This window comes from Polyodon spathula, chromosome 18, assembly GCF_017654505.1.
Source record: "Polyodon spathula isolate WHYD16114869_AA chromosome 18, ASM1765450v1, whole genome shotgun sequence".
NCBI classification, from domain to species: domain Eukaryota; kingdom Metazoa; phylum Chordata; class Actinopteri; order Acipenseriformes; family Polyodontidae; genus Polyodon; species Polyodon spathula.
The window spans coordinates 119,355-132,621 of NC_054551.1; the positions used below are offsets into that span (position 1 = coordinate 119,355).

General features: G+C 42.7%; 1 protein-coding gene across 4 annotated transcripts; it reads right to left on the reverse strand.

The window, feature by feature from the left end:
- Positions 1-916: 916 nt before the first annotated feature.
- LOC121330631 (putative oxidoreductase GLYR1) lies at positions 917-12,842 on the reverse strand. Of its 4 annotated transcripts, none has more exons than XM_041277279.1 (16): positions 12,710-12,842; positions 11,984-12,020; positions 11,336-11,415; positions 11,089-11,227; positions 10,589-10,765; positions 10,400-10,477; positions 9,760-9,813; positions 9,097-9,147; positions 8,564-8,637; positions 5,969-6,068; positions 5,582-5,692; positions 5,239-5,340; positions 4,614-4,776; positions 4,142-4,321; positions 3,580-3,704; positions 917-2,979 (listed from the first exon to the last, which is right to left on the reverse strand). In XM_041277279.1, the coding sequence occupies exons 1-16, from the start codon at positions 12,745-12,747 to the stop codon at positions 2,905-2,907; spliced, it is 1,584 nt and encodes a 527-aa protein (XP_041133213.1). In that variant the 5' UTR covers positions 12,748-12,842; the 3' UTR covers positions 917-2,904. The 4 variants fall into 4 exon arrangements, with proteins under 4 accessions (XP_041133213.1, XP_041133212.1, XP_041133215.1 ...); XM_041277278.1 differs by having other exon boundaries at positions 5,582-5,707; XM_041277281.1 differs by lacking the exon at positions 12,710-12,842 and adding an exon at positions 12,424-12,576 and having other exon boundaries at positions 5,582-5,707.
- Positions 12,843-13,267: the final 425 nt, after the last annotated feature.

Here is a 13,267-nt window from a genome sequence, read left to right on the forward strand (position 1 = left end):
TGTTTTCAGCACTACTATATACACTGCCCTACGTAGAACCTTTCTGTGGATGACTGATATCATTTCAGAAATGTGCACCTATCACCCCTTGTCAAACTGCACGTAATAGTGCGGCAGTTGCAACTATATGCGAGCATCATAAGAGCTCCCAGTGCTTACGTGTACACCCCTCCCATTCAGCAAGGTGACCAGACCATCACAAGCACTCCCAGTGCTTACCTGTGCACCCCTCCCATTCAGCAAGGCGACCGGACCATCATAAGAGCTCCCAGTGCTTACCTGTACACCCCTCCCATTCAGCAAGGTGACCGGACCATCATAAGAGCTCCCAGTGCTTACCTGTACACCCCTCCCATTCAGCAAGGTGACCGGACCATCATAAGAGCTCCCAGTGCTTACCTGTACACCCCTCCCATTCAGCACCGGAGGCTCTCAGGCACTGCATGGCATTGTCTGGATTAAAGGCCAAAGTTCACTGGGGCTAGGCTAAGCACACCCACCTCATTTCAAGGCAAGCCTCCGTGTGAAAGCATGCTGGTGAATTACCTGCAGCACTTGGACTGACCAGTCACGGAGGACAGCTCAGGGTTGTTGGCTTTGGTGTGTTTATTGCTGGTGGTAGAATTGGAAAGTACTGCCCAGCAGCAGACCACTGAAGGATAGCAGAGGGTCAGTAGGCAAGTGTGGAGGAGTTGCTGAGAATTAAACAGCACCTGTGTGTGCAGCAGCACTCCTCAAACCAGCGCAGTATTGATTGATAATTAAACAGCAGCAGGTCTGCAAGGTACCTGGGCAGGGGAGTTTCAATACCTACCTGCTTTCTCACTCCAGACAACAGGAAAGGCATATGCCAGTAACTAGAAGCACCATTTCATCTCCTCATTATATATAAACCGAAAAAACAAACAAACAAGTATTTATTTATTTGTTTAATTGAGAGGATTTGTTAATTGAACAAAATAATTTTTTCTTCACATTTTTCACATACATACTGAATGAGAAACATTGCTTATGAACAAAAGGCAAAACTCCTTTTACACAAAATGTTACGGATCAGCAAACTTGCTCTGAAGCAGTGGCTACTTCTCGTCAAAGCTACTCATGTATGCCTGTGGAGAAACAGGAAACATTGCAAAGGCACCCACTGCCAGAGCCGCCTGGAGCATTAAGACACCAATGATTAATGGTTTCAATTGATTGGTTTAAAATAACAATATAAAAATACTGAAGAACTACAATAGACACAAGCAATGCAATCCTACTGTGGTAAGTCAGAGAGGGTCTGTTGGGTTTGTGGTAAAGACTGATCAAAGGTATCACGCTGGGATGAGTGAAGTCACTGGTGCTGCTGACATGCAAAAGTAAAGCAGCAATATGAACAGTGATCTGTGGCATTAAGCAGGAGTTGCTTTCAGGCAAAATAAAATACATGTATTTAACTTATCTGCTCAATGTACAGGTCACAGTTATTAGAAGTAAACAGGATTTACTAAAATTAAGAGATCTATAAAAACAATTACAAAAAGTAGTTTATACTTTTTTTCACACAGGAAATGAAGCATTCTGTATCAAAATATGTATACTGGTGCAAGCTCCGAGTATGAATTATCTTTCTCCAGTTCAAAGTAATGCAGTCTGTTTTGTTACTTTATAGCCAATATTACCCATAACTTGGTTTCGCACAAGTATGACTAAATACAAAATAGGAAGGTTAATATTATTCTGATCTATTTTTCAAACGAACCCTTTCAATGTGGTTCTATTAAAAGAAAGTTCTCTCACTCATTCATTTATATATGTGTGTGTGTGTGTGCTTGTTTTGTCTGTCAAAACAATAGGTATTACGTATGAAATATAAATGAAAAAAGCTGCTTGCGTAATGATGTGTCCCTCGGAGATCACGGTGCTTACTGAAAGCATGCTAGATAACGATGCCAAAACAAACAAACCCCTTGAGGCAGGATGAAACCGATTTCCTGCTACAGCTGTAATAAAATCAATAGAATACACTACCAGAAGCAAAGCCAACATTAAAACACACAGATATCCAGAAAACGGTGGCACTACATGTTCTCCAGCCTGTTCTTACAGTCCTACTGATACAGAATCATGCCTGGCATGGTGTGGCAAGGTATGAAATACAGGATCAAATCTGTCTTGAGCATTCGGTTTATGGAAATAATTAACAGCCTTGGCAACTGGCCCTTAAGAAAATGATCTTGATAACTGTATCAAGTCTGGGAAATAAATTACTGAAAACATTTTAAGGCATTTAAATAATTGACAAGTAAGACACACCAATAAAGTGTCACACTGCTCCCCTCTATATATTCTCTTCAAATAAATAATCTCCGCTAAATCAGGGTTAGACTTTACTAAGGCTTTGCAGTGGCATTTCCTTGGTGCATCTCCAGTCTCGTATTTCATAACAGAATGATACTCAAAGTAGGGCAAAATAAATTCTGGACCCATTAACAGAAAAGTGTGCCATCGACAATGAAACACAACTGCAACACTAAAATATATCTAACATAGCAACAAGAAAATAAAGCATTTGTATGTAACAGTGGATGGTACATGCGTGACTGGAAAAGGAACCTAAACCAGAAGTTTGAATTGGTTTAAAAACACAAGCAAACCATTGCAATGGGTAGGATTTCAATTTGCCCGACACACTGCATTACTTCTCTCATCAAGCTTTAACAAGGTCAAATCAAAAAGGAGCCGCACACAGCTGGCCAATTCATTTGTCCCTTTACAGGCAGGCAGGGCAACGCTCAGGAGGCTTGGCCATGTTACCACCGCTTCTCCCCTCAGACTCAGGGGAAACAGCAGATTCATTTAGAAAAGGAAGTGAACAAAACAACAACAATGTGGTCCACACTTAAAAATGACAACTGCAGTTTAGTGAATGTAGGCTCTGTAAACTGCAGACATATCATTATCAGACTGGTCCAACGCCTTTGCTCTTTTATAAACCTGTATGAAAAAAACAAACAAAAAAAAACACGATTTAATATATTCCTTTGTAAAGAATGAACAAGCATGTGCTGCCTACACCCCTCTGCCTCCCATTCAACCCAGTCCCCATTAAAACGGAATATGCACACAGTTGTCATGTCAGAGGTCATGGGGTATCCTGCTGTACTAATATATACTAACTCATTGTGCTAAGATACCTAATATGATAGAATGGTAGTGAAGGAGGACGATGACTCCCCAGAGAACCCAGCAGCCACCCGATCAGAGCACACCGTGTAGAGAACCCAGCAGCCACCCGATCAGAGCACACCGTGTAGAGAACCCAGCAGCCACCCGATCAGAGCACACCGTGTAGAGAACCCAGCAGCCACCCGATCAGAGCACACCGTGTAGAGAACCCAGCAGCCACCCGATCAGAGCACACCGTGTAGAGAACCCAGCAGCCACCTGATCAGAGCACACCGTGTAGAGAACCCAGCAGCCACCTGATCAGAGCACACCGTGTAGAGAACCCAGCAGCCACCTGACCCAAGCACACCCCAGTTACTCCAGGTCAGACATGCTTCACAATACAGAAAGGCTTGCTTTTCACCCTACCTCATTGGCTGCAGCTGCCATTGGAGTGGGATGATTGACAGAGTCGCCCATTGCGATTGCTAACCTGAGATCTTTCTGAATGTGTTTCAAATAGTAATCAGGCTTGAAGTTGCCCTGCAAGACATCTGGAATGACAAAGGAAAGATCACATACAAATATGCAATTAAAACAATGCAGTCTCACCTCTTAGAATCAAAATGATGCAGGACAACATTCTCCTTGAACACACTCACTACTGTTTAGGCATATTGCCATCGCTTCTTTATTTTGAAATGTTGCAAACCTACTTATAAAAGGTGTGTGAAAGAGCTCTAAGCAACACAAACATGTAGTGTTTGAAATTGGAAACAGAACAGGCTTCAATGACTGTTCCTAAATACCAGGTCAAGAAAAACAAAGTATGCATCAGACTGAATTCAAAACACTAACACAGTAAATGCATTTCCACTGCAAACCCTCACTTCCACCAGATCAGCAAACAAGTCACATAAACACACAAACCCCTTTCAATAAGATGACACTCCAGTTCAATTTTCCCAGAAACATTTAATGAAATACTCACTTTGGCATTTCTGGTCCAAGAAAGTGCTTGCCATTTGCCCCTGGCTGAGAATGTCTAGAAATGTTGTCTGTGATTGTCCAGTTACTTGTGCCAGTGTCAGCCCTTCTGCAATCGTTGCCATAAAACTTCCATGAACCATGTTGAGGATCAGCATCATCTTCGCTGCATTCCCCACTTCACCTTCAGAATGACAGAGACAAAAGCCTGTGTCAGTAGCACCCCCACCACGCCTCAAATACATGTGGAGAGTCATCACACCACCTGCAAACAGACACACTCCACGGATGGTTCCCCATTAATCAATGCTGTGTTTTAGTGGCTACAGAAAGTCTAAATGCTGCAAGACAGGATCGAAATAAACCTTGCATGTGAAACTGAATACCAGCATAAAACCTTCCAGCCCCCTAAAAAGCATCTCGCCACGGCATCACTGTGTGAGAGCGACAGGCCTGCTCTTGCTACATATTCATACCCAGAAAGAACGAGGTCTTTCCCATAGCTTGGAAACAGCTGCTGCAGTCTTCATACAGCGACCGGTCTCCAGCAGCTAGAATGACCAGCATCCCGTCATTGGAGAGCTGCTGGCTCCCAGAGACTGGAGCCTCTAGAAAGCGCCCCCCCCTGGACGTGATCACCTGTGAAGAAACCAGACCAGTCAGCACACAAACCAGGCTGCTTTATCGATTGTGTTTGAGAAATATCTACCTGTGTTCTACTGCACCTCCCGTATCTGAGAACTATCTACCTGTGTTCTACTGCACCTCCCGTATCTGAGAACTATCTACCTGTGTTCTACTGCACCTCCCGTATCTGAGAACTATCTACCTGGGTTCTACTGCACCTCCCGTATCTGAGAAATATCTACCTGGGTTCTACTGCACCTCCCGTATCTGAGAAACTCTTTATTCAAACAAGGCCTTTAAAAGGTATCTGAAGTGAAGGATTGTATTATAGGTATTTATTATTAAATCAGAAGTGTCTGTCTGTGAAGCAGTGCCACTAATGGAGCTTCCCGATTGGTGGATATAAGCTGTGTGGTTTCCAGTGTACTTCAGGTGTGACCATGTGAGAAAACAAAACCAAGATGCCGTCTTTACCTGAGATAATTCTGTAACAGTGTCGGGATCTACAGTGGACATTTCTACATAACACTTCCCTGGTCTTATTCCCTGCAGGACACCACTGGGACCAAGCACTAGCTGAATACAAAAAAAAAAAAAAATACAAGTTATTTACAGGCTTTGCAGAATATGAACTCTCAATATTAATTATATCTATTAACTTTAAACAAGGACATCAACTTGAGAAACAGAAGCTGAATCTCTGACCACCATAACAAATACCTTGTTAAAATGACTGACAAACAAACTTGTTTGGCCCACAGAGATACTCTTATCTTGAAGAGTAATTCCACAGAATGAATAAAGCTTAAACACTTACATCCTTGGCAGCCTCTGGGTCGGAAACACAGGAAAACGTGACATCACACATAGAAACCACCTCGGCTGGAGTGCGTCCTAACTTTGCACCTTCTTGTATAAACAAGTCACACTGCAAGGAACCAAGCTGCTAGTTAGAAAATAAGTATTAGTACAGCAGAATTGTGATTTGTGAACACATCACTTCAGAACTTGCCCTAGTGATTACTGTCTGCTGACAAGCCTGTATCCCAGCAAAATGAAGCTCAGCTCACACCTGCTAGATACTGACTCAATAACACTGCAACAAACAATAATGTGATATTAATTACAGACTTCTCACTAAAAGTGCCAACAGATTAGAACAAGTGCCTTCATGTTGTTAATAGAATAGCATGTAGCGACTTGCCTTCTCTGCGGTGCGATTCCAAACCATCACAATGTGTCCCATCTTTAAAAGGTTTGCAACGATGCCACTGCCCATCAGTCCTAATCCAAGAAATCCTATTCTGTTGTGGAAAAATACGTTTCATCAATAACAACAACAATAATAATAATAATAATTAGAACTACCAGGCAGTTTTACGGGCTTCCAAGCCCCAGTACCAAACACTTAAGCAATTACCATTTTTTTTTTTTTTTTTTTTTTTTTTTTTTTTTTTTTTTAAAGTCAGTTGAATTGCTACAGTGTCAAGAATGATGCTTGTGAAGTTTGGAGTTAGTCATGTAAATTGTTTGTCAACTGAGGCGGGTTTAAATTTAAATGTAAACGTATAACTAGTGGCCATCTTGTTTTATAAAACATCACCATTTTCACATATTTGTATCCCATTGTTACTGGGACGAGAACTACTAAATTTGGAGTTTGTTGGTCAAACGGTGTTCAAATACCAGCAGTTTGCTGTTAAGGGTGCGTTTCGTTAAAGTTGTGGCAGCCATTTCGACAGTAAAATATATCGCAAACTTGATGCAGGTTTGGATGCTGATATATGCCAAGTTTCACATCAATCGCTTCAACAGTTCCCAAGAAGATGATTTCAAAAGGTTTTATAGAAAAATACATCACAGTGCCAATTGCAAGGACATAGCAGCTACATTTTCAGCATCAGACAGCCAACGTATCCAGCTTGTCACCTGCCAAGTCAGAACCTGATCAGTCACACAGCTTTGAAGCAGCAGCAGTTTAAAGTTTTGAGAAAAAAAAATCTTAATAAGCTTCACAGCCTTTGGCTTGGAAGCCTAATAATAATAATAATAATAATAATAATAATAATAATAATAAAAAAAATCAAAAACAACAAGTCACCTAACATTTAATTTGTAAAGAACTTGCATTAACATACATACACTGAACAAAAATATAAAACGCAACATGTAAAGTCTTCCTCCCATGTTTCATGAGCTGAAATAAAAGATATGCACAAAAAGCTTATTTCTCTCAAATTTTGTGCACAAATTTGTTTACATCCCTGTTAGTGAGCATTTCTCCTTTGCCAAGATAATCCATCCACCTGACAGGTGTGGCATATCAAGAAGCTGATTAAACAGCATGATCATCACACAGGTGCACCTTGTGCTGGGGACAATAAAAGGCCACTCTAAAATGTGCAGTTTTGTCACACAACACAATACCACAGATGTCTCAAGTTTTGAGGGAGCGTGCAATGAAACTGTCAGAAATAGTCTCAGGGCAGCTCATCTGCGTGCTCGTCGTCCTCACCAGGGTCTTGACCTGACTGCAGTTCGGCATCGTAACAGACTACAGTGGGCAAATGCTCACCTTCGATGGCCACTGGCACGCTGGAGAAGTGTGCTCTTCACGGATGAATCCCGGTTTCAACTGTACCGTGCAGATGGCAGACAGCATGTATGGCGTCGTGTGGGCGAGCGGTTTGCTCATAGCAATGTTGTGAACAGAGTGCCCCATGGTGGCGGTGGGGTTATGGTATGGGCAGGCATAAGCTACAGACAACGAACACAGCTGCATTTTATCGATGGCAATTTGAATTCACAGAGACACCGTGACGAGATCCTGAGGCCCACGGTCGTGCCATTCATCCGCCGCCATCACCTCATGTTTCAGCATGATAATGCACGGCCCCATGTTGCAAGGATCTGTACACAATTCCTGGAAGCTGAAAACGTCCCAGTTCTTCCATGGCCTGCATACTCACCAGACATGTCACCCTCTGAGTATGTTTGGGATGCTCTGGATCGACAGCATGTTCCAGTTCCCACCAATATCCAGCAACTTCGCACAGCCATTGAAGAGGAGTGGGACAACATTCCACAGGCCACAATCAACAGCCTGATCAACTCTATGTGAACAGTATACAAAACAAAAATGGAAACACCAATGTAAGAGTCACTTAATAGGGCGTTGGGTCACCACGTGCAGCCAGTGCGGTCTGTATCTGCCGTGGCATTGCGTCTACCAGCCTCTGGAATTCTGCAGGAGGGATGCAGCACCATTCTTCCACGAGAAAGTCAATCAACTCACGCCTGGATAATGGCGGTAGAAAACGCAGTCTCAGGCGTCGTTCCAGAGTATCCCATAAATGTTCGACTGGGTTTAGATCCGGTGACTGAGAAAGCCGTGACCTGTGGATAACATCGTTGTCATGCTCATCAAACCACTGGGCGACCACACGTGCTCTGTGGATGGGGGCACTGTCATCCTGAAGACACCCCCCCCCACTCCAGCAGAAAAGAAATGATCCTGGAGTATGCGCTTCCGCCCACTGTTGCCCTTTGCTGATGATGTCTTTCCCTCAGAGTTCCATGCCGACATCACCTTAGACACCGTTGCTCGTGAAATAAATCAGCAAGTTGAGCTGTATTGGTCACTGAAGCTCCAGCCAAATGCGCCCCAATAATCACCCCTCTTTCAAAGTCACTGAGGTCTCCTCTTGCAGCCATGCTAGCCATAATTATATCTATCTAAAATCAGTCATCATAACAGTGTGGTTAGTTGAATCACATAAACATCATGTTTAAATGGTACCTTTTGTCTGTGGGGGTGATGCTGCCATTCACAGCTGTACTGTCTGCAGCTTGAATTGATGTTGAGCCAGTGTCCTGTTCAGAGAGAATGCATGTTAGTCCATCCTTACAAAAATGCCTGGTGCTCATCACCTGGCTCTCATTTTTTTGCTGCCTCATCCCACTGTGTTGTTAAACTGTTCACAGCCCCTCCAGCGGTGATCTTTGTTATTGCTGCTGCCTCCCTTGTTCTAATAGCGTGTCTTGTTCATGCATGTTCTAATTGTGCCGTTGAATTTTCTCTTTCTGAAGCTTGCAACGCCTCCTTTGTCGTAACAATGTAATTGGTGTTCCAGTCAGTACATGGTGATGCGAGTTTGTCTTTGATTGAGAAAAGAAGCACAATACTTGAATCTAACAATCAGGGATCCAAGCCCATGTACGGAGGAAGGCAATAAATTAATTAAACTCCACTGAAAACCCAGAAATACTACGACTCTTCAGAATGTGTTAATAGACATGAATAGTGAGAACACCTACTGAGTTTATTCTTACCTCTTCGAAAATCTTCAAACGTTTGCTGATAGGCTCCAATGAAGAACCTGGCTGCATGGAAAACAAAGACAAAGTTAGCATGAGAACACAAGCCTGCCGCTACACTGCAAATACCAGGGCCAGCACACAACTCCCACAAAGCTAGAGTTAGCATGAGAACACAAGCCTGCCGTCACACTGAAAATACCCAGGCAGCACACAACTCCCACAAAGAGAGAGTTAGCATGAGAACACAAGCCTGCCGTCACACTGAAAATACCCAGGCAGCACACAACTCCCACAAAGAGAGAGTTAGCATGAGAATAGAAACCTACCGTCACACTGCAAATACCAGGGCCAGCACACAACTCCCACAAAGCATCCATATACAGAACTGCAAGATGCAAACATTTCCACACAAATAATGCCTAAAGGGCCAATGTGAAATGTACAACAATTAAACCTTTTTTTACCTTTAAAATAGTTCTATCAATAGAATTGTTTTGTTAACAAGTGGACAGTAAGTTTAAAATTGAAGCCGCTGCCTGCCTCCTGGAGTGACTGGGACCCCCATATCAAGAACCAGAACAAGGATCAGCTGCAGGAGCAAGCTTTCTGAGGGGCCCTTAGCATTGCTGGATGAACAGGTTGGACTCTACATCCAAACAACAATCCACAGCTTACCTTCTCAGACTGGCTGAGCAGAAAGTGATGGAAGTGAAGGTCCTCCTTTACTTGCTACAATGGAAAAAAGTTAAAAATCGAAAACATTTCTCTAAACAGTTCTACTAATCTGATACAAAGGATCAAACGTCAGACATACAACAACTGAAAGAATACAAACATCTGAAAGTCCTATCATTTTTAAAAGCACTGGTAGTTTTGCTTATAAGCAGGAGTCAAGTGCTCCCCCTTGGTAGTGCAGTGCTGGAGAGATCAAGGACAAATAAACTACCTGTGGTGCTAGGTTAGAGAGGCCCCTAAGGGAAGAACAGTGGTTTGGCTTTACATTGTACTTAAATTAAAGCCTCAGCCAATAATGATGCCTATAGAGTATAGCCTAGAACAGGGGTCTCCAACCCTGGTCCTGGACAGCCCCTATCCATAGGTTTTATAGGTGTCTTTACATCATCATCAGTTGCTAAAGATCTGGAACGCCTGTTAATCTTGACTAATTAAGCCAATAATTGGTTCAATTAAGTAACAGAGATTGGTTGTAACAAAAACCAGCAGCCACAGTAGCTCTCCAGGACCAGGGTTGGAGACCTCTAGACTAGACAGAGCTATTGGTATCCTAATAAAAGAAATATTTTCAGAAACCTACATTACTCTGCCACTTGAAACCTGATACTGTTCCTGACATCATTCTTTGTACTGTGGAAGGCTCTGGGTCTGATGATTCCTATACAAAAACAAAGAAAGAAATTCATTCACAAGTAATATTAAACACAAAGATATGTAGTTTAATATAACTGGGGCTGTGCTCAATCAGACTCCAATTTCACAAGCTGACCTTCTCGTCCTTGGGAGGTCGGCCCCGTTTCCTTGGGCTGAGATCGTCACCCTCTCCTGCCTGGGGTGATTTAAGAGTGCTTGTGGAATTTTTTCTGCCTCTTGCCTCCGCAGAGCTGGACTTGGTTTTATCATCGGAACTGCTTTTACTGTTCTCTTCTGCGGAGTTGTGTGCTGCCTAAAACATAATAAACAATTGACATCTCGGTCTCTCAATTTCACTGCAACACAATTCCCAGCCATGAGACACTAAACTGAAAACTGATTGCAGGGCACCTGCAGCACATAATGCATAGAGAGCAATGCACATGTATTAAATACTGGGATGTTCTGCATCTCAAGAATAAACCAATGCACAGTCACACTCAAACTCATGGTTTGATCACTTGAAGGGGGGATACTTGCCACTGCAGGGCTTGATTTGGCTTCAGAAAGTTCTCAAAGCACAGATAAGCCTGATGTGAAGCTCACTTTGCAACACAGATCCCCGCTCTGCCTCACCTGCTCCCTTCCCCTGGCTTTCTTGAGGAACTCTTCCACTGCATCCACCGCCTGCTGGAAGCGTTTGCCTTTATTGATCTTTATCATGTCTTCCTTGTGGGGATGGTATGGCTTGAGCTGCTCCACCTTTATCCAAGCACTGAAAACCCCACAGAAGGAAATGCTTTGTATATTGAACATGCAACCACTTGCAGTGTCAAAGTGGTGCTAACATCTCAGAGGAGTTCACAGATCAACAAATACTCACTGATCTTCGGTTCCAAAGAACTTCACAAAGAAACATTTTTTGCCACTTGGTTTTTTCAAATCCTTGGGCGGGCTTACAATCTGACAACAACAAAAACAAAGAGAATCAACCTCTAAAAAAGGTGTACGGGAGTTACAACTGTGTCCATGATATCAAATACAACTAATGCTTGTGATGTGAAAACGTGTTTATAAACACAATTCACATTAACTGAATTGTGTTCCTGACTCCAAAACTAGTGCCAGTGGTTCAGTAGCTCTGTATTAACATGCACAGCTCCACTGTTTATTATCTTCAATGCTAGAGATACTCATCCCTGTCCTCAGGCTGTTGGGTTTTAGTTTATTTAAGAAGCACCTGACTTGGGCAAATTCCTCCAAACAAAACGATCAGTTCTAGAGTTGAAGTGTGTCACTGCCCAGTCTGTTCTGCAGCCCAATATTATATCAAATATCCTGTGTTCTTCTCGTAACAATTACACACATTCAAACAAAGGGATTCCTGAAAGGGTAAGTCCTAAAGTACTATGTGTCAGTCTATCAAGAATGCTTATGTTATAAACTTTGGTTTCGGTTCAGTGCAAGTAGTATATTGCACATTTCTATAGATGATAAAGTAACTTAATTTTATTGATAGGATACCACTCACCTTCCCTGGCCAGGGTGGGTACCGACCAAGCTTACCCCTGGAGAAAAATAATAACATTTAGAAAGTAAACATATCTAACTCAGTTGTATCACATGGTTTTGTGTAGCACCGAAATGAATTGAACAGAATCACAGTACCGCGTTATTTAGGTGGCCTGTAAGATCAGGTCACACTGCTTCGATTAAACAGTCCACTGTTCCCAGTAAACACAAAAAACGACAGCTGTCCATGCAAATGCTTCAACGTGTCAGATTTATTCTGGGTCGATTTCCAGTCTCAACATTGTCAGAGATCAATGAGGACCGTCATTCGGCTGCTTTAGGCCAGATACAAGAGCAGTGTTTGGTGGACGGAGTTAGCAATACATCACGTAAATCATCTCGACGAATTTTACTTCTTAACGCAATGTAAATGCTGAATACAGTCACACTGAGTGTTACCTGCAGGTCTCACTTTTACAGCCGGTCTGCTCTGTGCTGCTGACAATGATTCAGTAATGGTCATTTCAATAGTTGATGCAATTCGCAAGGTTTTTTTTTTTTTTTTTAAATCAAAACAAACCTCCATTATATCAAACACATGCACCACGGGATCTGTAAAAAAAAACAGCTTCCGTATTAATTTCATATGCGTAGGCTTCTGTTTAAAATGTATATATTATATGAGCCATTTACTAACACAAAACACACACACACACACACACAAACAAAAATAAAAAATTCTCACCACACCAAATCTCCGATCCGTAAATGCACTGTCGCCATTTCACAAATGAAAGCAGACGTCGCACAGGACGCAGGGAAAGAGACGCACCCACATCACCTGACCAGGGCCGGCTTCAGAATGCCATTTTGACCTGGCAACCCGAGCGCTTCGTGTTTGTTTCGTCGGTGGTTTTGATAATAATAATGATCGACCATGAAATAAATCGGAAGGAAAGGAGAAGCAAAGTGGCACCGTCGTAGGGTTAATCCCTGTGTAGTGTATGTCGCTCGTAAGATGAACCCCGTGCTGTAAGCCGTGCTAGTGCCTGTGCTGTATTTTCTTTTAATATTTCAAACGCAATATAATTTAATATTTCAAACGCAAACCCCTCGCCGCGCTGCTCACACCCCTGTTTCTGGAACGGGTGTACCGCTTCTACTAAAGAGCAAGATGGTGGACTTCCTTTAACTGGGGTCTGTTGTACTCTTCTAAATGCATGTTGCTTAGTAACAGTGTTAAAACCTCGCGCAAGGGTTGCTCTGCAGCCGCATAAATAAGCTGTTTTTTGGTTTCGCAGGT

Coding starts and splice junctions, on each gene's coding strand:
- LOC121330631 (XM_041277278.1), bottom strand. CDS start 12,747: ATGGCGACAGTGCATTTACGGATCGGAGATTTGGTGTG. Junction 11,228..11,335: donor TTCTTTGGAACCGAAGATCA/GTGAGTATTTGT, acceptor TGGGGTTTTCAG/TGCTTGGATAAAGGTGGAGC. Junction 2,980..3,579: donor TGGCAGCTGCAGCCAATGAG/GTAGGGTGAAAA, acceptor TTTTTCATACAG/GTTTATAAAAGAGCAAAGGC.